The 26,812-nt window shown below is 49.6% G+C and overlaps 1 protein-coding gene across 1 annotated transcript in view; it reads right to left on the bottom strand.

The window, feature by feature from the left end:
• LOC149857377 (axonemal central pair apparatus protein HYDIN-like) overlaps nt 1–26,812 on the bottom strand; it is a 218,157-nt gene that overhangs the window by 14,979 nt on the left and 176,366 nt on the right. Inside the window, exon 18 of the mRNA XM_090063943.1 lies at nt 176–414. Within this exon, the coding sequence (XP_089920069.1) occupies nt 176–414 (239 nt within the window). The remainder of the gene's footprint in view (nt 1–175; nt 415–26,812) is intronic.

Raw genomic sequence — 26,812 nt, 5'->3', positions numbered from 1 at the left:
AGTGGGAGCTAGTAGATTGGACTTGATTCTAGGCAGTTTTCCTGGGCTTGAGAAAGTGACAGTAAAGACGAGACCTTGTGGATTCTAAAGAAAATCTTCCTTGCTCAGGCTCCATATTTGGATTTCCCAGAAAAAACAGCATATGGAAAAGGTGAGGACCAGGCAAATTACCTACCTGAAGTGGGGTCCTAAGTTGAACTCTGGAGCAAAAGGTTTGTTGGTGACAATAGTGGTACCAATGCCAGTAGCCTGGACTGGGATCACATAGGTGTTGCTGTTTTCTATTACCAAGTTCACTTTGTCCTGGAATTTCACGGTGTCATCCAAGTTGGCTGTCAGAGTCACTGGGATCTCGGTCTCGGGAGGAACTACTCCTTCACTGGGCTCAATCCTCCATGTTGAGTGATTGCAAGCCTACAACACAATCAAAAGCTAACATCAGGAGAGAACAATTGATCTTACTGCACTTACGGAGCACTGCAAAGTAAAATTTGAAGAAAGGGAAACAAATGTATGGCAAGTAGAACATCTCAGGTTGAAATTCATTCTTATTACACGTATGCACATATTTAATTTTGAAATTCATTTAACCTAATAATGAATAGTCATAGAATCATAGAAAATTAGGGTTGGAAGGGACCTCAGGAGGTTAGTCAAAACCTCTACCCAAAGCATGACCCTCCCCAACTAGATAATTCCAGCCAGAGCTTTGTCTAGCAGGGTCTTAAATATTTCCAAGGACAGAGATTGCATCACCTCTCTAGGTAACGTGTTCCAGTGCTTTACCACCTCCCTAGTGAGAAAGTTTTTCCTAAACTCCCTTGCTGCAACTTAAGACCATTGCTCCTTGTTCTGTCATTTGTTACCACTGGGAACAGTCTTGCTCCATCCTCTTTGGGACCCCCCACTTTGGGAAGTTGAAGGCTGCTATCAAGTCCCCTCTCAGTGTTCTCATCTCCAAACTAAATTAACCCAGTTCCCTCAGCCTCTCCTCAGAAATCATGTGCCCCAGCCCCCAAACCATTTTTGTTGCTCTCCACTGGACTCTCTTCAACTTGTCCACATCCTTTCTATGGGCATTTATACATGAACCTTAGTCTGCTCCAATGCACCCAAAATCCAGCACATCAGAGCAGACTTGATTAATTGAATCTGCAGAGCACACGAGCTGATGCGTCTGGTGCTGCATTGCATGTATTTGTATAAATGGTGAAGTGCACATCAGCGTGCAGAAAATGGCAGAGGTGCACTTCTGAACTAAAACAATTGATGTGTTTTAGTTCAAAAGCAGGTCACTGCCATTTTAAAATCGGCACTTATGCATATTTTGCCATTTATACAAATATATGTGCTGCAGCGTTGGGTGCTTTTAAAAGCGCTTAGTGTTGTGGCACACACGTGTACAAATGCCCAAAAGTGGGAGGCCCAAAACTAGACACACTACTCCAGATGTGGCCTCACCAGTGCAGAACAGAATGAAATAATTACTTCCTTCAATCTAGTGGCAAAGTTCCTACTAATGCAGCCCAATATGCTATTAGCTTTCTTGGCAATAAGGACACACTGCTGACTCATCAATCTTATTGTCTACTATAACCCCCAGGTCCTTTTCTGCAGAGCTGCTGCTTAGCCAGTCAATTCCCAGGCTGTACTGGTGCATGGGATTGTTCCGTCCTAAGTGCAAGACTTCGTGCTTGTCCTTGTTGAACCTCATGAGATTTTATTTGGCCCAATCCTCCAATTTGTCTAGGTCACTCTGAATCCTAACCCTACCCTCTAGCATATCTACTACACCCCCCTGCCAGAATGGTGCCATTGGCAAACTTGTTGAGGGTACACTCGATCCCATCTTCTAGATCTTTAATGAAAATACAAAACAAAACTGGTCCCAGGACTGACTCCTGGGGCACTCCACTTGATCCTGGCTGCCAGCTAGACATTGAGTCATTGATTACTACCCGTTGAGCCCAACAATCCAGCCAGCTTTGTATCCACCCTACAGTCCATTCATCCAACCCATACTTCCTCAGCTTGCTTGCAACAATGCTGTGGGAGATGGTATCAAAAGCCTTGCTGAAAGTCAACTATTTGTCCACATAACAATTATGTCCACTGCTTTCCCTGCATCCACAGAGCCAGTTTTCTCATCATAGAAGGCAGTCTGGTCAGTCAGGCATGATATGCCCTCAGTAAATCCATGCTGATCGTTTCTGGACACCTTCCTCTCCTCCAAGTGTTTAGAAATGGATTCTTTGAGGACCTGTTCCATGATTTTCCTGGGAACTGAGGTGAAGCTGATTGGTCTGTAGTCCCCGGGATCCTTCCGCTTCCCTTTCTTAAAAATGGGCACTATATTTGCCCTTTTCCAATGGCCTGGGACCTTCCTCAATCACCAGAAGTGATTCCAAGCCGATTGGAAAGGGGATGATTGGGAAGTAAGTAACTGGCCAGCAGTAGGTTATAAACCATTGCATGCAGACAATCCCATGGAACAAGCCCTTAGGGGCTATTCTGGGGGGCTCTGCAGGGGATATGGGACCCTCACATTCCTAGAACTGTCTCTAGGGTGCACTTTCTTCCCCCAGAGATTTTGTGTTAGGTGTGTCAGAGGACCCTAAGTGCAGACCTGGGCTAAAACATACCCCAGGGCTTTAACTTTATATTAGTTACACTATGCTGGCAAAATGAACATACTCAGTCAGCTCCATTTAATTTGTAATTCTCCAGAGCCTCAGAAAAGAATGGCTGAAAATAGAATGGCAAGCCAAAGGACAGCATTGCAGAAGGGTGTCTGTCTAGGTTTAACCCTCGTGACTGCTTTTTTTTTTTTTTTTATATGGATAGGGGTAGGTACTGATTTAATTGCCTGGATTCCTCTGCGCCTGTGTCTTCTGTATTCTTTCCCAGTCTATTCTTTGGCCTTCTAATTCTTCAGCTTCTGGACCTTGGGCTCCATCAACCTTATGGTTTGGCCAGCAGCTACCATAATATTATCAGCCTCCAGCTAAGGACTCTTGGATCTTGTACTTGAATGAGAACACTCCCACTGTCACCTACCAGTCTACATGCAGAAAGAGGCCAACTGAATCTAAGAAAAACTGTAGTAACCACTGGCCCTCTCCTAGCCTGACTGTGGATATTGCACTCAGCCTCCTGAAACTCCTTTTAAGCATCACATGTCCAATGCATTTGCATCTTTCAAGCTCTTATCAGCTAAAACCAACAACTTGAAGATGATGCACATGGAAGACAGGAGAAGCCTAGTTTGTTCAGTACACTTGTGATATCACCAACCCTTTGCCATTTTCCTTGAACTGCTTAACTAAGTGGTCAATAGCAGTATGGAAATCTATGAAACTGCAACAACAGAGAAGCTATCAGAAAAGCACAAGCCCCAGCTAACTTCCTGCCCCTGGGGCAGGGGGCTGGACTCGATGATCTTTCAAGGTTCCTTCCCGCCCTAAAGTCTACACCCCTATGAAATCTATTTTCATGCCAGAGGACACTAGGTTTAGACTGATATTAACATACTATTTCTCTTCTGATTCATGCTGACAAAGGGTAGCTGAGCTGAAAAGGAGACCTGATTGTTTTGTTCTATAGGTGAATCTGCAAGTCTGCTATCTGACGCAGCTAATTTATCAGTGCTTGGCACAGAGCCCAGCAGTAAATTGTACCAAAGAAACATCGAGCCATAGTGATTGAACAGTATGATGAAAGTAGATGATACATTTCCCAGAGAGACACAGTACAGACCCAAACTGTTTTAGTAACCTGATAGTTAGCCACTTCTGAGAGGGCAAGCTGACCCTAGCATTTGGTGCAGGTTCAAGGGATGTGCATAGGGTCAATAAGTAGGAGAATGCAAGGACAGGAAAAGGATGTGGGGCCAAATTCACTCCAGGCTCTAGGTCATCTTCTGCCGCTGATGATCCAGGCTATTGGCCTTGGAGAAGAAAACAGGCTGAAGGGAAGAGGTCATAACCTCTATGCATGGTTGGAAAGTCTCCAAGGAAAGAAGATCACTGGGTAGGAAAAGGTCATGGCCTGGGCAATTGGAGATGCACTGATTCAAAGCATTTTTCACAGCCTCTTGTGGATTCCAGATGGAAGTTAAAGTACTCCCAAGCAAAGGGATGGCAAAGGCAACGTCACCTGTCCTCCCTTAGGGTAACTTTTGCACAAGGAACGAGGTCACGCTTATAGAGGAAGAGTTATTTATGCTTCACTGGGCCGGCTCTGAGGAATACAGCCTACCATGGGGGAGAAAGCAATGCCAACTGACTTCGACTGTTCTGAAAAGTGAAGCAGAGGGGCCACTAGAACAGAAGTTAGGAGATCAGAGATTTCTGTCTCTTCCTGCTACTTTTCACTATGTAACAGAAAACTAGTCTGTGCCGTTGTTTCCCTTCTGTAAAATAGGATAATGATATACACTGATATCAACCTTTGTAAAGTGCTTTGACAGAAAAAAAGTTATGCGTTATTGTGAGGGAGTGGGGCCTAGGAGCGGCCGTGTACTCCCTAGCACCCCCTACCGTCACGTAAGGTGGACTCAGCACCCCCGGATTCTCACCCGCCACGACTTTGATGATAAATAGGTTTGGATGGGAGGCTGCCTTTATCCCCCCGGTGAACGGTGTGAATGTCCCTGCCCCTACTCCATATGGGGTACCTCTGTGCACCCCTTGCCTTAAGGGCTATGCGTGCCTCCTACCTCCCCTTTAGCATGCCCCAAACCTCGCAGTTGTTCCTGAACATCTATTCTGTCCTGCTCCTCCGACCGGCTCATCCCACCCTAGTGCCCCTCTCTGGCAACCACGGGTTTGTCCACTCCCTGGCGCCCCTGGGGCTCACCACGTCCCGACACCAGTCTCCAAACTTCCCGAGGCTATCACGCCGCCTGGGCCTTCTTCCTAAACCTTTGCTAGTCACTAATGTCCGAATACTGGTGGATACTGGATTGGGCTTAGGCGGCCGGAGCCTTACCCGGCCTCTCCGACCCTACTGGGTAATGCCAATGTTATAAGTCTGTTTCGGCTCAGGCGGCCAAAGCCTTACCTGGCCCTTTAGGCCCTTCGGGGTCCCCAACACTGAGGAACCCCTCTAGGGTCCGTTTTAGTCCCCCTGTTACTGGGTTCCTAATAGTCAGAACATGCCCCACCTATTCCTGGGGGGGGGGGCCCTCTCTTGATACCCACGCCCACTCCTGGGGCACCTCTCCCCCTCTGGGGCCTGTGCCGTGCCTCTCGCCCCCGCCGCCCCACCCCGGGGTCTGTGCCGCACCTCTCGCAGCTGGGGCTACAACCCCCACTCGGCAAGCACCTTTCCGGCACTCCTTGTGCTGTGCCCACTGTGGCACTGTGCCCCTACTGGGCACCGGGAACCCCCAAGCTACTGGGGAGTCCCCGTGAGGCCTCCTCTCACCTCTACAGCCTCACCCGGTCCTCCGGGGTAACTATAACCAAAACCCGTGCCAACTGGCTACAACACAAACAATACAGAGCCTCCCTGGTCATAAAGTAAACCCCAAGCCCCTCTAGGGCTTCCAACCCTACCTCCCTTTAGGGTGTTCTCCTCCCTAGCATCATCGCAGCCAGTCAGTACGGTAAGGCTGCAACCACCAACTCAGGCCACTCGGCTCTGCCATAAAGCTCCAGCTCCTGCTCCAGCTCCTGCTCCTGCTCCTGCCAGAAGGGAACTGCTTCTCTGGCTCAGGCCTGGGCAGTTTCTAAAGGCCCGGCACTGCCCCTTCTGGTCACCTGACCAATCTGGTTGCTGCGGCAACCAGCACCTGAGCTGCCCCTGGTAGGTGGCTGCTCCTTAACCCTCTATTAGTCACAGGACACCTCCTTGGTCCTGTGACGGCTATTATTACCAAAAGATATTCCCTAAGGAATATAGTGGCATCTGATTTCTTATAGTAACCTTTTTACTACAGCTTATTTTAAGGGTCTACTAAGCAATAAAATACATACACATAGTGTGCTGCCTGGATTGATAAAGGTGGAAGCTATTTTAATACCTGTAATAGACTACTTCCTTCTTGGATGTCATTGGGCGCTACTGATTTTAAGAGCAGGAGCATTAGCCGGGGGGTGAAATAGCCACATCATTTCCAAGAGGAGCAGCCCTGGGATCATTAACTTTCCCCAGGGCAGACTTTGTCTGCAAGCAGAAACTTCCAGTATCTAGTTATAATGAACACTGGGGTGATTTTCAGATATTGACTACAGCCCATTCAGAAATGAGCTGGGGGCCAGTTCACTTGGAACTGGATATAGCCAGCTAATTAGATTGATTTTGGTTATGTAAATCAGGAGCTCGCATCAGTAAAAAAGGAAGCTGAATTTGGCCATTAAATCTATCCATCTGCTTAGTGTGACACAAAATACTGACAGTACACAGAGTAATGATATCTTTTCTTATGGGACTCTTTAGATAGACACATAGTTTTGCCCAACTCCCATACGGCAATCTTACATGATCCAACTTTTTCAGTCATACCAAATTACTAAATATGATAATCAGTACAGGAAAATACGGAAAGGAGAATAAACATGAATATTATTAAGAGCTGGAAAATCATAAACCCAACAAGCTGATTGATAACTTCAGGCCAGTGTCTGACAGATCCTGTCTGCTATCAGCCATTCTAAATAATGATCAACAGAACAACAGAGAAAAGGGTGAGACATTCTCTTGCAAGGGATAAGTTCTGCAATGAGTGTGCAGTGGTCTAAACCCTCAAAGAGGCTACTGAACAACTTCTATCTCAGACTGGAGAAAGTGGAAGCAGCAAACAGGACTAACATATCTTGTCTATATTTCTGAAGACAGACAGAACTAGCAGAGAAAAATTAGGCAGCTCCTTTAACTGTAAAGATAAAAAATCATGAGTTTCCATGAATAGTTGTCCTAGGAAACACCAGTGTAATAGAGTGGTATCTTCTGGGAGCCTGGGCTGGAATAGGATGAAGCTACCACTAAATCAGGTTCTAAAGCACTGATTCTCAGCCAGGGTGTTGAGGCAACCTGGGGTTTCACAAGATACTTTGAAGGGTGCCAAAAGATGGGAGAAATACGCCAGGTATGAGGAGATACGATGATAAGTGCAGGTGCAGGCTCTTCTTTGTCTGACACTCTCCCCACCCCCATTGCCTGACCTTTCTTCAAGAAGGTTAACACTGTAATAAATGAGTTCACTTTTTAAAATGGGGGTTACTCCATTCACAAATGTTATGAAGGGGTGCCTTGAGTCTAATGAAGGGTATAAAAGGAGACTCCCCAGGCAACCAGGGAGCCAATAAACAGGGACTGCCATCAGGGGAGCAGTTTGCAGGCACTTGCTGGAGGCAAGAGGAGGGAGGAAGGACAGAAGCCAAGCCAGGCGCTAGATCCTGCCCAGGAAAGGTAAGTGATCCAGTTGCCTGTCCCTTTGGTTTAGCTGACTGTTTGTTTGTTTGGGGGGGCTGTGCTCTGAGAAGCTGGGACTGAGCGCTGAGTGCTGATGATTGCTGTGGGGCTGTTGACTGCTGTGTGATTGCTGCCTTGGCCTGAGTCAGTCCAGGCCAGACTCCCCAGGCGACCAAGGAGCCTGTGACCAGGGACTGCCAACAGGGGAACAGTTTGCAGGCAGTTCATGGGTAAGAGTACACGGGAGCTTCTGACAGAGACTTTAGGTAAGTGGATGATGATTGGGGCTTCTATGGGGGTGGTGACAGAGAGTGCAACCAGGGACCCTGCCCTGCTGCTGCCTCCAGCCCAGAGCTCCTGTGAGGCCTCCACCCAGACAGGCCCCTTGGATGGGCCGGTACTAACCTGGCCCCTGTCTGCAGGGATTGCCTGGCAGGACCTATTAGGCCTGGGGTAGTGTGGGGGCTAGGGGTTCCCTTGCCTGTCCCACACGCGCCCAGACTGAGGCCCTGGTGGGGCAGGTGAGGGAACCCCAGGCAGAGGTGAGCAGGCTGCGGGGGATCAGGGCTGCAGAGGATGAGATTGATGGATACTTTCATTCTCTGCAGGACCAGACACCTAGCACAGACGCATCACGGGAGAGTCCCAGGACAGCTGAATGGAGGATGGTCACCTCCAAAGCTAGATAGTATATGGCTGTGACTGCTTCCCTAACGCAACTGGGGAACAAATACAAAGCCCCGGCAGCACTGGAGGATGGTGCAGCAGAGGAAGCTGCAGGGGAAGACATGTCTGCAACAAATACCAGGCAGGCTGAATGACAACTGAGCAGCCAAGGAAGAGATGCAAGGTCATCGTGGTGGGCAACTCCCTCCTGAGAGGCATGGAGGGGCCTATCTGTCAACTGGATCCCACGACATGAGAGAGATGCTGCCTACATGGAGCCAGAATCCAGGATGTCATGGTGAGGATTCCTGACCTCATCCAGTCCTGTGATTACTATCCCATGGTCCTTGTTCATGTGGGCACAAATGATGTGGCCAGGAGTAGTCCAGACTGTGTCATCAGTGACTACAGGGCTCTGGGGGCCAGGCTTAGGAAGTTGGGGGCACAGATGATCTTCTTGTCCATCCCTCTGATCAATGGTCAGGGAAGTCAACCTGCGGCGCCAGAGTTGGTACCATCATGTGGGTTTTGGCTTCTACAACCATGATCCACACTTCCACGAGAGAGGCATCCTGGGACAAGATGGTCTTTATCTCTCTTCTAAAGGTAAGAGTCTTACAGGTTGGCTGATCTCTTCCAAAGGGCTTTAAACTAGGTTCCTCAGGGGACAGGGAAGCAAAGGATAAGGAGAACCTAGGATCAGCGAGCCACAAGCAATGCACTGGATCAGTCCAGGTAAGCACTAAGGGGCCCAATAGACATCAGGACAGGGGGATACCAAGGGCACCCATCGGGGGGGCTTAAATGTCTCTATACTAAGGCTAGGAGTATGAGGAACAAACAGAAGGAACTTGCACTCCTGCTTGCAAGCAACAATTTTGACCTAGTTGGACTAACTGAAACCTGGTGGGACCCTACTCATGATTGAGCAGTAGGCATTGAGGGTTACAGGTTGTACAAACGGGATAGAGTCGGGGGAAAAGGTGGGGGTATTGTTCTCTATGTTAAGGAACAATATACATCCTCTATTATCAAGGTGGGATCAGAGGAGGACTAATCCAAGGTACTGTGGATCAGGATACAAGGGAGTTGGAGGGAAAGGGATTTGGGTGGCGGGGGTCTATTATAGATTGCCACACCAGGAGAATGAGCCAGACCTGGAACTCTCCAGACAGCTCTCAGAAGCCGTATGATTGAGAGGTATGTTTGTCATGGGTGACCTAAACTACCCTGACATCTGCTGGGAGGAACAGTCAGCTAAATCTAATCGCTCACATAGGCGGAGGTCCTGTATGCAGGTTAAGAACCTAACACAGGAGGTATACGATCCCACTAGGGAAAACACCTTGCTGGACTTGGTGTTAGCTACAGGTGATGACTTGGTGGGGAATCTGCAGGTACAAGGTAACCTAGGGGATAGTGACCATCGATTGATTGAATTCACTATCCAGCAAAGCGTGGGTAAACTAACCAGCAGGGCTGAAGTGCTAGACTTCAGAAAGGGTAACTTCAGTGTGCTCAGGAAATTAGTTAGTGAGGCATTAAAGCTCAAGAGCATTGGTGAAATGGGAGTCCAGGAAGGGTGGTCGTTCCTCAAGGGAATGATCCTAAGGGTGCAGAAAGAGACAATGCCATTGCACATAAAAAGGGGTAAAGGGGCCAAGAAGCCCTCTTGGCTGAACAGGGAAGTCCAGGAAAGCCTAAGGACAAAGAAAGAGGTATACAGGCTGTGGGAAAAGGGGGTAGCTACCAAGAAGGAGTATACTTCCCTGGCTCGCACTTGCAGGGAATCAGTTAGGAAGGCCAAAGCAGGATTAGAATTTAGGCTGATGACAAAAATTAACGACAACAAAAGGTCCTTCAGATATATAGGGAACAAAAAGAAGGCGCAGGGTAGCAGAGGACCCCTACTGGACAAACTAGGGAAATTGGTGACAGAGGAAAAAGCCCTGAACCACACCCTGGGGGTTCCTAGAGCAGGGACCATGTATGAAAGAAAAAAAAATACAAGAAGGACTCTTACCTGCAGCAGGGCCCGTGGCGCAACCAGAGCGAAGAAGGGAACCCACACGGGTTCTAAGTTGCACCTTTATACAGCTGAGGCTGGCCAGTGATGTCATCGGCAATCACCAGCCAGCGGGAACAAGAAGGACCACTGTGGAGGCTGGGGAGGGCAGGAGGAGAGACAGTCAGTGGAGGCTCTCTGTACCGGTGATGGTAGGGATATCCAGGAGGGGAGAAAGGGGAGAGAGCCAGCAGAGGCTTTCTACACCAGCGACGACTGGCGTGCCTGGGAGAAGGGAGAGCTGGCGAAAGCTCTCTTCATCCGCAGAGGCTGGTGTGCCCAGGAGGCAGGAGAGCCAGAAGAGGCCCTCTGCACCAGTGGAGACTGGTGTGGGCAGAAAAAGAGAAAGCCCAGCCAGGCACTAGCAGGCTTGACAGCAGCCCACAGCACAAGCAGTGGCCAACCAGAGCAGAAAGGACTGCGAGGTGCTGGAAGCAGAACACCACAGATAATGTCGGGGGAGAGCGACTGTAAGCCGCATTCGGCGGTGTGAGGGAAATAACAGCCCAAGAAGAGGCTTAGCCACCCCTGGCCAGACGACGGGTCATTGCCCAGAGCGTTCCCAGATACTGGGTGCGGAGTACTGACTGGCGGGGACATGGGTGAAGAGGTCTTGGAGAGAGTGATGAGGAGGTACCACTGTGTCCTAACGGTAGGGCTGGGGAGGGAACTGAGCATACCCTCCCCAACTCATAATTTTTTGTTCTCCATTTTTTCCCCCCTTTTGGATGGGCTGTGTGGTGGGATAGACAACACCAATGAATTAAGTCCCCTAGCAAGGAAGTAGTCTCAGTTAAGGGGAAGAGAGTGCAGCATAGATGTGCCGGCAGAGCAGCTTCTTTCCATCCTCTTTTTTTTCTTCTTTCTTTCCTTTTTTTCCATTTTGCCATTCAAAGTCATGGCAGATGAGTCAGTGGGTGGCCACCTAGGTGATAAGTATCTACCTCAGGGTTTACAAGAAATCTTGGTACATCCATTACTGACCATCCGGGCCAAGGCAGCATGTGAACGGCTGTTCGAGACCAGGTAGTCACAAGCTGTTTGTAGCCAGCCTGGGCTCTGAGCAGCTGCAGCAGGCAGGCTGCAAACAGCTATGCTGGGCTCCATAGCCCTGGCATCAGCTCCATGCTGGCAGCAACTGCACATGCACCTCAGAGCGGACAGCAGGAGGGCTGTGCTGCCTCAGGCCCTATCCCCACCATCCACTCCAAGGTGCGCGTGCACCTGCTAGTATGGAGCTGATGCTGGAGCCTGGAGCAGCTGTTTGCAGCCTTCCAGCTGCAGCTGGTCCAGGCTCTGGTAGCTGCTGCCAACTCTGGAGCCCAGGCTGGTTCCAGCAGCTGAGCCTACCTGACTCCCACCCACTTGAAGCCCAGCCCCGGCCCAGCCCCCGACCAGGATGAGGCTGGCGCTGCCCCCTGCCAGGAGCACTACACCTTTTGTGGGCTTAGCTGTACAGGGAGGGTGGGTGGGTGGTTGAGCTGATGGGCTGGCTCCCAGGAAAGCAGAGGGGCTCTGGCGGGACCAGGGCATTGTTGGGTCGGACTTTGTCCAGTGGCCCAGGAGCCTGGCTCCCGCACACCCAGTTCTGTGTGTTTGTTTGCCTCTGTCTGGTTCTGTGCATCTGTGTGCGCACATGTGTGTCTGGTTCTGGATGTGCGTTTGCATGTGTCTGGTTCTCTCTCTGCTCTCCTTTTTATTTCTTTCTCTCTCTCTCCTCTTTCTCTTATTTGTCTTTTTTTTTCTCTCTTTCTCATTACAACATACTCTACAAAAAGGAATACATAACAACAAAGGCAACATTTATTATTATTAAATATACTAATATGCAGTGCATCCTGCCATGTACCCCCCATCACATTGTTTTTCTGGTATGCCAGCACTCCGGCACCTTCCTAGGTAGACACTGTGGGGTTTTTTGGCACTGGACCTAGACTTTAAGAAGGACTTCAATACAGTATCTCATTCTGTTCTTGTAAATAAACTGACAAGCTGTGATGTAGATGGTTAGGCTGTGACTTACATGGTCAGGTGGGTGGCAAATTGTCTTAGAGGTCATGCCCAGAGAGTGGTGGTGTATGGGTCGATATCGAATTGGAAAGATGTGGGCAGTGGAGTCCTGCAAGGCTCGGTTCTTGGACTGCTGCTATTCAATGTCTTCATCAGTGACTTGGACGAGGGTGTGGAAAGCACCCTGTCCAAGTTTGCAGATGATACCAAATTATGGGGCAAAATTAAGATACCAGATGGTAGGGAACAGATCCAGGCAGATCTGGACATATTGGAAAAATGTGCAGAATGAAATAGTAGCTCTCTATGTGAAGGAAAGCTACATGTCCCTGCAAGCTGATGTTGGCGACCGGCATGGACAGCTAGAGACCCTCTGGGTAAAAATTCGTGGGGAATTCGGCACAGGGGACACAATGGTGGGAGTCTACTACAGACCTCCCACTCAAAGTCCCGAGCTTGACCAGGAGTTCACCCAGGAACTGACTGAGGCCGCTTGCTCCAGGACCTTGGTTGTCATGGGTGACTTCAATTACCCGGACATCTTGTGGGAAGATCACTCAGCTAAATCTGAGCGGGCGCAAAGCTTTCTCTCGTGCGTGGATGACCTCTACCTGACTCAAGAAGTCTATGGGCCAACGAGAGGCAAAGTGCTGCTTGACCTGGTACTGGCTACGGGGGGACGACCTAATCGGCGACCTAGTGATTGATGGGAAGTTGGGTGACAGCGACCACGAGCTGATCACCTTCACCATCTGCCGTAAAGCTGGCAAGTCAGTCAGCAACACAGAAGTCCTTGACTTCAGAAAAGCCGACTTTGACAAGCTCAAGAGGCTAGTCAGTCAGGCCCTCAGGGACCATGACCCCAGGGAGTTGGGAGTTCAAGAAGAGTGGTTGCTTCTCAAGGAAGCGATCCTCAGTGCACAAGCTAAATCTATTCCAACACAGAGGAAAGGCAGCAAGAAGGCACAGCAGCCCCCCTGGCTCTCCAGAGACCTAGCGGACCTACTGTGGCTAAAAAGGAAAGCCTACAAAGGATGGAGGATGGGATTCACCTCCAAGGAGGATTACTCCGCGCTGGTCCGGTCCTGCAGGGAGCAAACCAGGAAAGCCAAGGCTGCAACTGAACTCCAACTAGCTTCAGGCATCAAGGACAACAAAAAGTCCTTTTTCAGATATGTGGGGAGCCGGAGGAAAAGCAAGGGCAATGTTGGACCCCTGCTAAACCAGATGAGGCAACTGACACCCAGGAACAAGCCAACCTATTAAATAGGTACTTTGCGTCAGTCTTTCGTCAGTCACACGGGATGCCCATGCCTGCTATGGGACAGGGAAATCTGGGTGAGGGGGATCCCCTACCCTCCATCAATGCTGACCTTGTGAAGGAACACCTTGAGAAGCTGGATACCTTCAAGTCAGCTGGCCCTGACAACCTGCACCCCAGGGTACTCAAGGAGCTGGCAAGCGTCATAGCCCAGCCCCTGGCACGGATCTTTGAAAACTCCTGGCGCTCTGGTGTAGTGCCCGAAGACTGGAAGAAGGCCAATGTGGTGCCGATCTTCAAGAAAGGGAGGAGAGTGGATCCGGCTAACTACAGGCCCATTAGCCTGACTTCTGTCCTGGGGAAGATCTTAGAAAAGTTTATTAAGGAGGCCATCCTTGAGGGACTGACCCAGGCTAACATTTTAAGGGACAGCCAGCATGGGTTTGTTGCGGGTAGGTCTTGTTTGACCAATCTCATTTCCTTCTATGACCAGGTGGCCTATCACCTGGACAAGGGAGAAGAGATTGATGTCATATATCTTGACTTCAAAAAAGCTTTTGATCTGGTATCCCATGATCACCTCTTGGCCAAACTGGCCGGTTGTGGCTTTGGCTCCACCACGATCCGCTGGCTGGGAAATTGGCTTCATGGTCAGACCCAGAGGGTTGTGATTGATGGCAGTCACTCATCGTGGTGCCCTGTGACCAGTGGGGTCCCTCAAGGCTCTGTCCTGGGACCCATACTGTTCAACATCTTCATTAACGATGTGGACATTGGAGTCAAGAGTGGACTGGCCAAGTTCGCCAATGACACCAAACTTTGGGGCAAAGCATCCACGCCAGAAGATAGGCGGGTGATCCAGGCTGACCTGGACAAGCCCAGCAAATGGGCAGACGAGAACCTGATGGTGTTTAACACCGAAAAATGCAAGGTTCTCCACCTTGGGAGGAAAAACCTGCAGCACCCTTATAGGCTCGGCAGTGCTACGTTGGTTAGCACTACAGAAGAAAAAGACTTGGGGGTCATCATTGACCACAAGATGAACATGAGCCTCCAATGCGATGCTGCGGCTAGTAAAGCGACCAAAATGCTGGCGTGCATCCATAGATGCTTCTCGAGCAAATCCCGGGATGTCATTCTCCCCTTTTACTCGGCCTTAGTGAGGCCGCAGCTGGAGTACTGCGTCCAGTTTTGGGCTCCACGATTCAAAAAGGATGTGGAGAAGCTTGAGAGAGTCCAGAGCAGAGCCACGTGCATGATCAGAGGTCAGGAAAACAGATCTTACGATGACAGGCTGAGAGCCATGGGACTCTTTAGCCTAGAAAAGCGCAGGCTCAGGGGTGATCTGATGGCCACCTACAAGTTTATCAGGGGTGACCACCAGGATCTGGGAGAACATCTGTTCACCAGAGCGCCCCATGGGATGATGAGGTCGAACGGTCACAAACTCCTGCAAGACCGTTTCAGGCTGGACATAAGGAAGAATTTCTTTACTGTCCGAGCCCCCAAGGTCTGGAACAGTCTGCCAGCGGAGGTGGTTCAAGCGCCTACATTGAACACCTTCAAGAGTAAATTGGATGCTTATCTTGCTGGGATCCTATGACCCCAGCTGACTTCCTGCCCTTTGGGCAGGGGGCTGGACTCGATGATCTCCCGAGGTCCCTTCCAGCCCTAATGTCTATGAAATCTATGAAATCTAGGATACAGTTCAATAAAGACAAGTGCAGAGTGATGCACCTAGGCAAAAAGAACTACCAACATGCTTACCGGCTGGGGGATGACTTTCTAAGCAGCACAGCAGTGGAAAGGATCTTGGAGTCATAGCTGACTCCAAGATGAACGTAAGTCATCAATGTGATGAAATGATCAACAAGGCTAACCGCACTTTATCATGCATTAGCAGATGCATGATGGAAAGGTCCAGGGAGATGATGCTTCCCCTCTATGCGGCACTGGTCAGGCTGCAGTTGGATTATTGTGTCCAGTTTTGGGCACTGCACTTCAAGAGGGATGCAGTGAATCTTGAGAGGGTTTAGAGGAGGGCGCTCGTATGGTTAGGGGCCTGCAGGCAGAGCCCTATGAGGAGAGACTGAGGGCCCTGGATCTCTTCAGCCTTCACAAGAGAAGGCTGAGAGGTGATCTTGTGGCTGCCTATAAATTTATCATGGGAGGGAAGCATGGAATAGGAGATGCTCTATTTACACCCCTTGGAGTAACTAGGAACAACGGCCACAAATTGATGGAGAGCAGATTTAGGTTGGACATTAGAAAGAACTTCACAGTAAGGGGTGCCAGAATCTGGAATAGGCTTCCAAGGGAGGTGGTGCTCTCCCCTACCCTGGGGGTCTTCAAGAGGAGACCAGACAAGCACCTAGCTGGGGTCATCTGACCCCAGCGCTCTTTCCTGCCCAGGGCAAGGGTTTGGACTCAATGATCTACTGAGGTCCCTTCCAACCCTAAGATCTACGAATCTATGAAGGGTGCCTTGAATCTAAAAGGTTGAGAACCACTGCTCTAGGGGGATGAATTAAGATGAAGAACACTGTTGCCTTATGCTGGCAGATCGTATTCAATTGACCTTGGAAGAAAAAAGTTGGAGTGTCTCTGAAATAAAAGAAATCAGAATCTGTGACAGAGGCAGTCCTCCAGGGGATTTATAGATAAACATAAATGTGAAAGAAGCTCTTGTGGTTAAAAGCCTAGGCTAGATCCAAGGTGATTAGGGTTCTACTCCCACTATAAGCGCCCTCCAAGATCATAGTGAACAATTGCCATCTCTCAGGTCCCTAACTACAATATTTGATTAATAATCTTTTTTCTCTCTTTTCTAATTTAAACCGCAAGCTCTTTATGACTGGGACTGTCTCTTTCTGTGCATCTGCACAGTGCCTAACACAATGGCTCCTCAGTCTCAGTTAAGATGTCCAGCTGCTATAGAGCTCTTAGTAATAAGTAGCCCCTTTGGTGAGCAGTTAGTTTATCTCTTATGTTTATCCCACTTATCAAAGACAACAAATCCTAAGAAATATTTAAGTTTGCGCTCCAGTAGGCAGCCACAGGCCCATTGGTTTCAAAGGGTGTTGAACCAAGTCAGGTTCTTGGCTATGACAAGCACATGGCACAAACAGTGAAGTCAGCCAGGGTCAAGATCCTCAACTAAAAACGTCTTATGCTCTGAAAAACTTGGGAGTACATCACTTTCTTACATGTCACAAAGATAGAAGCTTCATCCCCAAATAAAGAAGACTGCCTGCAGCACTCCGGTGGAAATGTAGCTAACTAAGAAACAGGTCTGAGATTCCCTGGCCCAAATTCCTCCCTCATTCATAGACTTTGCCCCTACTCAAGACCTCCCCGGGGCATCCTAAGGATGGGAGATGATCCTAGTACAGCAAACTGAAACACAATCAGTGGTGGCTGGAACCTCGTGATCCTGGTTCCTTAGCAGGCAATTTGCATGGAAAAAAAGAATTACCTAGTGAGATGAGGCTTTGCGGATCCTTTTTATTGACAGACTTTCCTAACTGCTGGGAGAGAAGTCAGTTCACAAAGTGAAGGTCCAGCTTATACACCCTGCTATTAGATTCACTGAGCAGAGCAAGTGTTCTTTATTCCATCAGGAGTCCCTGTGCCCTGAAGCTTCCTTGTATTCATCTGCATTTCATCTTTACAGATACAATAATACTTAGCACTTCATAGAGTTTAAGGCCAGTAGGGACCATTAGATCCTCATATAGTTACAACTGACAGTATCTTCCACTGTCAAAGTACTTTGCAAATATTCCCCAATTAATCACATAATATCCATATGAAGCAGTTAAATAGTATGCTCATTTTATAGCTGGAGAAGTGAGGAAGAGAGGTGCCTGGCCCTCAGTGTCAGGGACAATATAAGGCAGTGATCAGCAACCCCCAGCATGTGTGCCACAGCATGGCATGCGAGGCCATTTTCCTCGGCATGTCATAGCCAACCCAGACTCTGGGCAGCTTCTCCCCACAGCTGCCCAGAGCCCAGAATAGCTTCAGCTGGGAAGCTGCAAAACAGCTGCATGGCACCAGTTCCATGGCTGTGACAGCTGTGTGTACACTTCTGGGTGCATAGCTGGGAAGGGGCCTGGGGCAGTGCTCCTCTCCCCCAATCTGTCCAGAAGCATGTGTGCAGCTGCCACTGCCATGGAGATGGTGCCAGGGCTGTGGAGCCCGGCACAGTTGTTTGCAGCTTTCCAGCCACCTGCTACAGCTGCCCAGAGCCTGGGCTGGCTGTAGAAGACATCTAGGAGGCTGCAAACAGCTGCGCTGGGCTCTGGAGCCCTAGCACTGTCTCCATGGCAGCAGGTACATGTGTGGTTCACAGCACATGGTGGGAAAGGGGCTGGGCCAGTGCAACCCTGGTTCCTTTCCCACCATCCACCCAGAGGCACAGCTGCCACAGAGCCAATGTCAGGGTTGTAGAACCTGGCACAGATGTTTGGAGCCTCCCACACACCTAGCTATAGTTGCCCAGAGCCCAGGCTGGCTGCGGAAGGTACCCAGGAGGCTGCAAACAGCTGTGCTGGGCTCTTGGGCCTTGCCACCAGCTTCTTGGCAGTGGTGGATGCATGCAGCTCGCAGCACATGGTGGAGAAGGGGCTGGGGCAGCACAACACCAACCCTTCCCCCACTGTCTGCCTGGCTGCACGCATACCTCCACTGCCAGCAATGAGAATCAGGCCCCTTGAGCCTCCCTCATCTCTGGCATGCCAAGTTGAGTTGCAGATGGAGGTTGAGGTGATTTTGGCACTGTGACCAAAAATGTTCCAACCCCTGATATAAGGTCTTATAAATCCCTGGTTTCTAATCCACTGCATAGACAATTCCTCTCTCCTATTATGTATAATTAAGACTGCACACGCAATTGCTATCAGAAAATCCAGACTTTGGCAAATGTGGCCTTCAGGCTCACATTTTCAGAGACACTCTCTAATTTTGCAGGTACAATAAGTTGCTGATTAAAAAAAAGTGGACAGTGAATGCAAATGCACTCATCTATTCAGGGAAAGATCGGGGTGGGGGGGCGCAGAATGGAGGGAGGGTGCAGTAGTGCAGCTGTCACCCCACTTTGATTCCTGCTCTAGTCAGGGTGGGGCAGTGGCATTTTCATTCAGGCAACTGTGAGGGAGTCAATTGACTTCATAACTTACTATAAACCACCCGATTCCTGCTAATCTCTCTCCACTCCACAGGTGGTAATAACACTCTCTCCTTTTTAACAGTCTTGATGTTCCACTCTTTAAACTATTCTTTTTCTGCCATTTTCCTGTCTGTTAGCTTTTCCTGGTAACGTCTCTCATCAATTTCACAGCCCTTCAGACTGTTTTTAGCTCTAGCTAAAATCCTTAACTTGGGCGTGGTAATGCCAGACAAAAATGTATTGAAGGCATTGTCAAAATGCTCAAGAAGGCTAGATTTTGTGTTATGTGTCTGAATAAGACACATAAATTTAACTATAATGACTATAGGACTAATGACACTATCTTTTGACTACTTTTTGCCTTTTTGTGTTTTTTTTTAACTTTATATATAATCTAGCAAATGAGTGCACATTCCAATAGTTATATATGTTTTTGGTTTGATTGTAAATTAAATAATATGGTGCTACCCCTTAGCAAATGAGCAAAAGCATCTAATTTCTCCTTAACTGAAGAAAAATATGTATTGCATTGTAGGCGATGTACTGCACCATTTGCAACACTCTTTACAAAATCCTAGATCCTCTCTTGCATCTATGCATAGCTGCACCATGTAAGAGTATAAAACAGTTCCAGCTATACAGAATTGTACCCAGCTGCACATTCAGAGGCATGTCATTTGCTGCATGTAACTTGCCATCCTTCCAAAGACTTCTATGAAGTTATGCCAATATGTACAAGCTGAAGATCTGACCTTTAAACTCTTGCAGGGCCAAGGCCTGCAGATACAACAGTATTGGAAACATGCAGTGATGACAGGTAAATCTACAAGCCTCATCCTACGAACCATTTGATTCCCATATAGAAGACCACACCATCCCACTTCCCAGGTGCCCAGTGATAGCTGCCTAGGAAAGGCAACTTAAAACACATATCTAAGTCATACTGTAAATATATGTAATAGCATATGTGAGGTACAGCTTGCTATTGTTCGTTTGCATCTTACTAATAGAAAGGAGCATGTAAACAAACACTGATAGACTGCCTAATTATTCAGCTGCCTGAAAAAGATCATAATTTACAATACATTTAAAAACAGCTTGCTTGCCTGTTGAAGTCGGCTCAGCCCTCATTCAGAACAGTTGGACAAAACTAAGAACAATGCAAACATACTCTTCAAAGTCAGAGGGCCTTCCTTCCCCACAGGCTGTACTATTCTCCAAGCTCAAAACAAAATCTTTGATCAACCAGAAAAAGTATCAGAATCACTGAGGCAGCATCCGTTTATCTGCAGTGCTTTAATTTTAGCTAAATGTTTACTCTTCTATCCATATGCCCATCACTTTATTAAAGGGGATCATGGGAAAAGCTGGAAATAATAGGCTGTAAGTTGGTAAATGAAATACGTTCTGCACTGATGAGGACAGATGTAAAGAGGAGAAAAAGAGCTGCAACTACATACTTTGAGATATTGTCTACAATCTTTATAAATTGCTCTGAAATTTAGTAAACATAAATCTATCCCAAAGAAACCCATCAGTTAACAAATGCTTAGCTATGCTTCTTTTTACAAGCTAAAATCTCATACATGACTAGAACTCATCTTCAGGGGCAGTTCCTCTTTGAGGATGAGGAAGGTAGCCCACTATGTGGCTCACTCTTGCATGCTGGTGACAAGCGTCTACTTGGGACTTGGCTTATAATCTGTCTTCCATGGCAAACAGAGGGTGCAAACAGAGCCCTATCCCCTTTCTTCCTTTAATCTTTTTCCTTTTGAACCAGGAGAACTAAGTGCCCTTTACTGCTATCAGATGCTTTTAAAATGTGTCAATATATAAGTTAGGAGAACACCCCCAACTGTCTTTACTGCTTAAAACAGGCAGGTTAACAGACCCAGTAAAAGAAGCTCTTGTTGCAAGAGTGGGAAACAGTGACCAACACAGGAGAATCCTGCAACTGTATGGAGAACAGAGGATGTTTACCACTTCTCGAAGCCTGAAGACAGGATCTTAGATCACAGGGAATCAGGTATCATGAGATCCCTTAACTAGGGTTGAGGGAATGGGTCATTGGACAATGCCCCAAAAAGGAAACATGTCCAGGGAGCAAAGGATGACCACCTGAAGAAAAGGACACTGATGAAGACATAAAGAAAGACCCATTTCTATTTCCTCCTCCCATTTACTTATTAATGCTGACATCTCTCAGCATCATGTGAAGTAGCTCAGTTTGGCCCCAGAAGTGGCGTGAGACACACGGGTGCAAGCCTGTTGTGCCCGTGCACCCCAAGGCCCTCCCAGCAACCCCCAGTGACTACGGAGCACCCCAGTGACCCCCAGCACTGTCGGAGGAAAGTGGGGCCCATGCTGGGAGGGACATAGTCCATAGTTTCAAGGGTCGGAAGGGACCTGAGTAGATCATCTTGTCTGACCCCTGCCATGGCAGGAAACAACCCCAGCAAGGTGTTCATCTAACCTCCTCTTAAAGACCCCCAGGGTAGGGGCCAGCACCACTTCTCTTAGAAGTTGGTTTCAGACCCTAGCTGCCCTGACCGTGAAGTAGCGCCTCCTGATATCTAGCCTAAATCTACCCTCTGCCAGCTTGTGACCATTATTCCTGGTCACTCCTGGCAGTGTTCAGGGGAACAGGGACTTCCCCAGTGCCTGCTGATCCCCCCTGACTAGTTTGTAACAGGCCACTAGATCCCCCCTCAGCCTTCTCTTGTGGAGGCTGAACAGGTTCAGGTCCCGCAGCCTCTCCTCATAAGGCCTTCCCTACTGCCCCCTGATCATACGAGTGGCCCTCCTCTGGACCCTCTCCATGTTGTCCACATCCCTCTTGAAGTGCGGCGCCCAGAACTGGATGCAGTACTCCAACTGCGGCCTGACCAGTGCTGCATAGAGGGGGAGGATCACCTCCTTGGAACTGCTCGAGATGCATCTGTGGATGCATGACAAGGTACGGTTGGCCTTCCTGACTGCTTCCTCACACTGCTGACCCATGTTCATCTTGGAGTCACTGATGACTCCAAGATCCTTTTCTGCCTCTGCACTGACAAGAAGGGAATTCCCCACCCTGTAGGTATAGTGCCGGTTGTTCCTCCCCAGGTGCAGCCCCTTGCACTTGTCAGTATTGAATCCCATCCTGTTCTCATCCACCCACCCCTGTAACCTGTCTAGGTCTGACTGTAGCCTATTGCTCCCTTCTAGAGTGCCCACATTCCCCCACATCTTAGTGTCATCAGCAAATTTGAACAGGGTGCTTTTTACTCCCTCGTCCAAGTCGCTGATGAAGATATTGAACAGCGCGGGCCCGAGGACCGAGCCCTGAGGAACCCCACTGCCCACATCCCGCCAGGCTGAAAATGACCCATCCACCACCACTCTCTGGGTGCGGCCCTCCAGCCAGCTGGCAACCCAATTGACTGTGTGGGTGTTGGCACCTCAGTCCCCCAGTTTCTTAATGAGAACAGTGTGAGAGACAGTGTCGAAGGCCTTCCAAAAGTCCAGGAAGACTATGTCCACTGCTACCCCTGCATCTAATGATTTGGTGACCTGGTCATAGAAGGCCACCAGGTTGGTCTGACAGGACCTGTCACTGATGAACCCGTGTTGCTTGCCCCTAAGCATGAAATCCCCTGCTGGCTCCTCATGGATGCGTGCCAGCATAATTTTCTCGAACAGCTTGCCTAGGATCAAAGTAAGACTAACTGACCTATAGTTTCTTGGGTCCTCGTTCTTCCCCTTTTTGAAGATGGAAACCACATTGGCCCTCTTCCAGTCCTCTGGCACCACACCAGAGCACCACGAGTGCTCGTAAAGCCGCGCCAGGAGTCCTGCAATGACCTCAGCCAATTCCTTTAGTACTCTAGGGTGGAGATCGTCCAGACCAGCTGACTTGAATACGTCCAGTCCCTCCAGAAGCTCCCTAACTAGTTCCTCACTAACCCTTGGCCCAGGTGTGCCTCCCCTTGGCCCAGGTGTGCAGGGCAGCTGAGTGGAGCCAAGGAGGGCCTTGCCCCGCCCTAGCTCCTACTTTGCCCAGCCCCCCAGGGAGCTGTGCAACCAGAGCCTCGCGAACAGGACGTGCAAACAGGTGCGCTTCTGGGCCCAGCACATGAGTTAGCATGGAAATTTGTGCAGGAGGGTGAGCGGGAGGGCCCAAGGCCCTGCCTGTGAGCCCCCTAGGGTAGGCAGTCCCAGCAGGAGCCGGCCTACCAGCGGCATCGTGTGGACGGGCATGTGCTGCAACCTATGGCCTCCCCCCCCCCGGCTCCTCAGAGGCCTCCACCCAGATGGAGCCCATGGCTCTGGGCTCCACGCACACGGAGCCCCTGGCTCTCGGCTGCGGGGGCTGCCTGTCCCTTTTTCAGGCTCTGGGGTCTGGGAGCATGGCCAACTCCCCTTGTGAGGTCTGCTCCCTTTTGGGGTCTCTGGCACACCAGCTAGAGGAGCTCCAGGCCACAGTCCAGGGACTGTGTGCCATCAGGGACTGTGAGCAGGAGATAGACTCCTACTACCAGGCCCTTCTCCCCCTGCAGGTGGAGGGTAGACCAAGATCTCCTTCCAGGATAAGGGAGGATTCGGGGACCTCCCATTCTGTCCAGCCAAGGGGTTGGACCAAGGTGGTCAAGGGCCCCAAGGCCTGCCGCACCAAGATCCCCGGCCTGCTGAAGCTTTGCAACAAGTACGAACCTCTTGCAGCCCCAGCAGAGCCTGCCAAGCTGCCATCTCCTGCAGGCAACACAGGCTCAACTGTAGCTACCACCCCTGCTCTCCCTAAGACAAAATGCAAAGTGTTTGTTGTGGGAGACTCCATCATGAGGGGGCAATCTGCCACCCCAACCCCTTAGCCTGGAAAGTCTGCTACTTCCCGGGACCCCAAATCTGAGACACTGTGGAGAAGATCCCTGAGCTCCTCCAGCCCACTGGGTTGGGTGCACAGGTGGTGTTTTCATCAACTCCCCCAATTTTGAGCTACGGGCTGAGGAGGATCGAGGAAGTGAATCAAAGACTGCAGTGCTGGTGTCATCAGAAAGGCTTTGGCTTCCATGACCACAGTCCGCTCTTTGGTGAGAGAGGCAGTGAGCTGCTGGAAAGGGATGGCCTCCACCTCTCTCTGCTGGGGAGGAGGCTCTTCTCAGCCAGGCTGGCTGACCTGCTCCACTGGGCTTTAAACTAAGCCTGCTGGGGGATGGGGGGACCACTGCTATCGCTGGCCCGCTGAGCAACACTTGCAAACCCAGAAGGCCAAGGTACTTAAGGAAGCCCACCCCTGCCCCAGCCCTGGAGTGAGCTGTAGACAAGGCAAGGACCTCCAAAGGGACACTTGCGTGCCTGTACACAAATGCCAGGATCTTGGGGAATAAACAGGAGGAACCTGTCCTCCTGCTTCACACAAATAATTACGATGTCATAGGGATAATAGAGACCTGGTGGGACTCCACCCATGATTGGGTCGGGGTATGCATGGCTATACCCTGTACAGGAGGGATCAAGTAGACAAAAGGGGTGGGGGTGTAGCTCTCTATGTCAAGGAAAGCTATGCATCTCTGCAAGCTGACATTGGCGCCCAGGGTGGACGACCGGAGACCCTCCAAGTTAAAATCCGTGGGGAACATGGCACAGGGGACACAATGGTAGGAGTCTACTACAGACCTCCTACCCAGGATCAAGAGCTTGACCAGGAGTTCACCAGGGAATTGGCTGAGGCTGCACGCTCCCAGTGCATGGTTGTCATGGAAGACTTCAGTTACCCAGACATCTTGTGGGAAGAGCGCTCAGCCAAATCCGAGCAGTCGCAAAGCTTTCTCACATGCATGGATGAGCTCTATCTGATGCAAGAAGTCTATGGGCCGACAAGAAGCAAAGCACTGCTCGACCTGGTACTAGCAACGGGGGACAACCTAATCAGTAACCTAACAATTGAAGGGAAGCTGGGTGACAGTGACCATGAGCTGATCACTTTCACCATCCGCCATAAAGCTGGCAAGTCAGTCAGCAATACAGAAATCCTCGACTTCATGGAAGCTGACTTTGACAAGCTCAGGAGGCTTGTCAGTGAGGCCCTAAAGGACCACAGCCCAAAGGGGAGGGGAGTTCAGGACAAGTGGTTGCTCCTTGAAGGACCAATCCTGGATGCACAAGCAAAGTCTATTCCATCTTGGAGGAAAGGCAGCAAAAGGGCACTGCACCCCCCTTGGCTCTCTGGGGAACTAGCGGACCTCCTGCATCTAAAAAGGATGGAGGACTGGATCCACCTCCAAGGAGGAATATTCTGCACTGGTTCGGACCTGCAGGGAGCAAACCAGGAAAGCCAAAGCTGTGACAGAACTCCAATTAGTTACAAGTATCAAGGACAATAAAAAGTCCCTTTTTTAGATATGTGGGGAGCCGGAGGAAAAGCAAGGGCAACATTGGACCCCTGCTAAGCCAGATGGGACAACTGACAACCAATGCCCAGAAAAAAGCCAACTTGCAAAATGGGTACTTTGTGTTGGTCTTTCACCAGTCCCACAGGATGCCCCTGCCCATTATGGGACAGGAGGCCTGGGTGAGAAAGATTCCTTACCCTGCATCAATTCTGACCTCATGAAGGAACACCTGGAGAGGCTGGATACCTTCAAGTCAGCCGGCCCTGACAGTTTACACCCCAGGGTACTCAAGGAGCTGGCTAGCATCATAGCTCAGCCCAACACAGATCTTCAAGAATTCTGGGCGCTCAGGTGAAGTGCCCAAAGACTGGAAGAAGGCCAATGTGGTGCCTATCTTCAAGAAAGGGAGGAAAGTGGATCCGGCAAACTACAGGGCCATCATCCTGACCTCTATCCCGGGAAAGGTCTTAGAAAAGATTATCAAAGAGGCCATTCTTAAGAGACTGGCCAATGGCAACATCCTGAGGGATAGCCAGCATGGGTTGGTTGTGGGTAGGTCTTGCTTGACCAACCTTACTTCCTTTTACGACCAGGTGACCTATCACCTGGAGAAGGGGGAAGAGATTGATATCATATATCTTGATTTTAAAAAAGCCTTCTATCTGCTATCCCATGATCATCTCTTAGGAAAATTGGCTAACTGTGGCCTTGGCTTCACCACTATCTGCTGGCTGGGGAATTGGCTCCATGGTAGGACCCAGAGGGCGGTGGTTGATGGAAATCAATCGTTGTGATGCCCTGTGACCAGTGGGATCCCTCAAGGCTCTGTCCTTGGGCATACATTATTCAACATCTTCATTAATGATGTGGACATTGGTATTAGAAGCAGACTGGCCAAGTTCGCTGACAACACCAAACTCTGGGGTAAAGCGTCCGCACCTGAGGACAGGAGGCGATTCAGGCTGATCTTGACAGGCTCAGCAAATGGGTGGATGAGAACCTGATGGTGTTTAACACCAAAAAATGTAAGGGTCTCCACCCTGGGAAGAAAAACCTGCAGCATCCATATAGGCTCGGCAGTGCTACGCTGGCTAGCACTATGGGTGAAAGTGTCATGATTGACCACAAAATGAACATGAGCCTTCAATGTGATGCTGCAGCTAGTAAAGTGAGCAAAATGTTGGCTTCCATCCACAGATGCTTCTCAAGCAAATCCCAGGACGTCATTCTCCTGTTGTACTCGGCCTTGGTGAGGCCGCGGCTGGAGTACTGAGTCCAGTTTTGGGCTCCACAATTCAAAAAGGATGTGGAGAAGCTTGAGAGAGTCCAGAGGAGAGCCACGCAAATGATCATGGGTCAGGAAAACAGACCTTATGATGAGAGGCTGACACCCATGGGACTCTTCAGCCTGGAAAAGCAGAGGCTCAGGGGTGATCTGGTGGCCACCTATAAGTTTATTGGGGTGCTCACCAGGATCTGGGGGAACATTTGTTCCCAGAGCGCCCCAAGGGATGACAAGGTCAAATGGTCACAAACTCCTCCATAACCGTTTCAGGCTGGACATAAGAAAGAATTTCTTTACTGTCTGAGCCCCCAAGGTTTGGAATAGACTGCCGCCAGAGGTGGTTCAAGCACCTACTTTGAACCTCTTCAAGAGACGTTTGGATGTTTATCTTGCTGGGATCCTATGATCCCTGCTGACTTCCTGCCCCTCGGGTAGGGGGCTGGACTCGATGAGCTTTCAAGGTCCCTTCCAGCCCTAATGTCTATGAAATCTATGAAAATCTATGAAGATGCCAACATTAGTAAGTAAATACAAGAGCCCCAAGGTAGGAAGAGCAACAGACATAGAG

This window comes from Crocodylus siamensis, chromosome 9 (genome assembly GCF_052110815.1).
Source record: "Crocodylus siamensis isolate JL-2025a chromosome 9, ASM5211081v1, whole genome shotgun sequence".
Lineage (NCBI taxonomy): Eukaryota > Metazoa > Chordata > Crocodylia > Crocodylidae > Crocodylus > Crocodylus siamensis.
The sequence above is the reverse complement of the archived record's forward strand: the minus strand, read 5'-3'. Positions and strand labels throughout refer to the sequence as shown.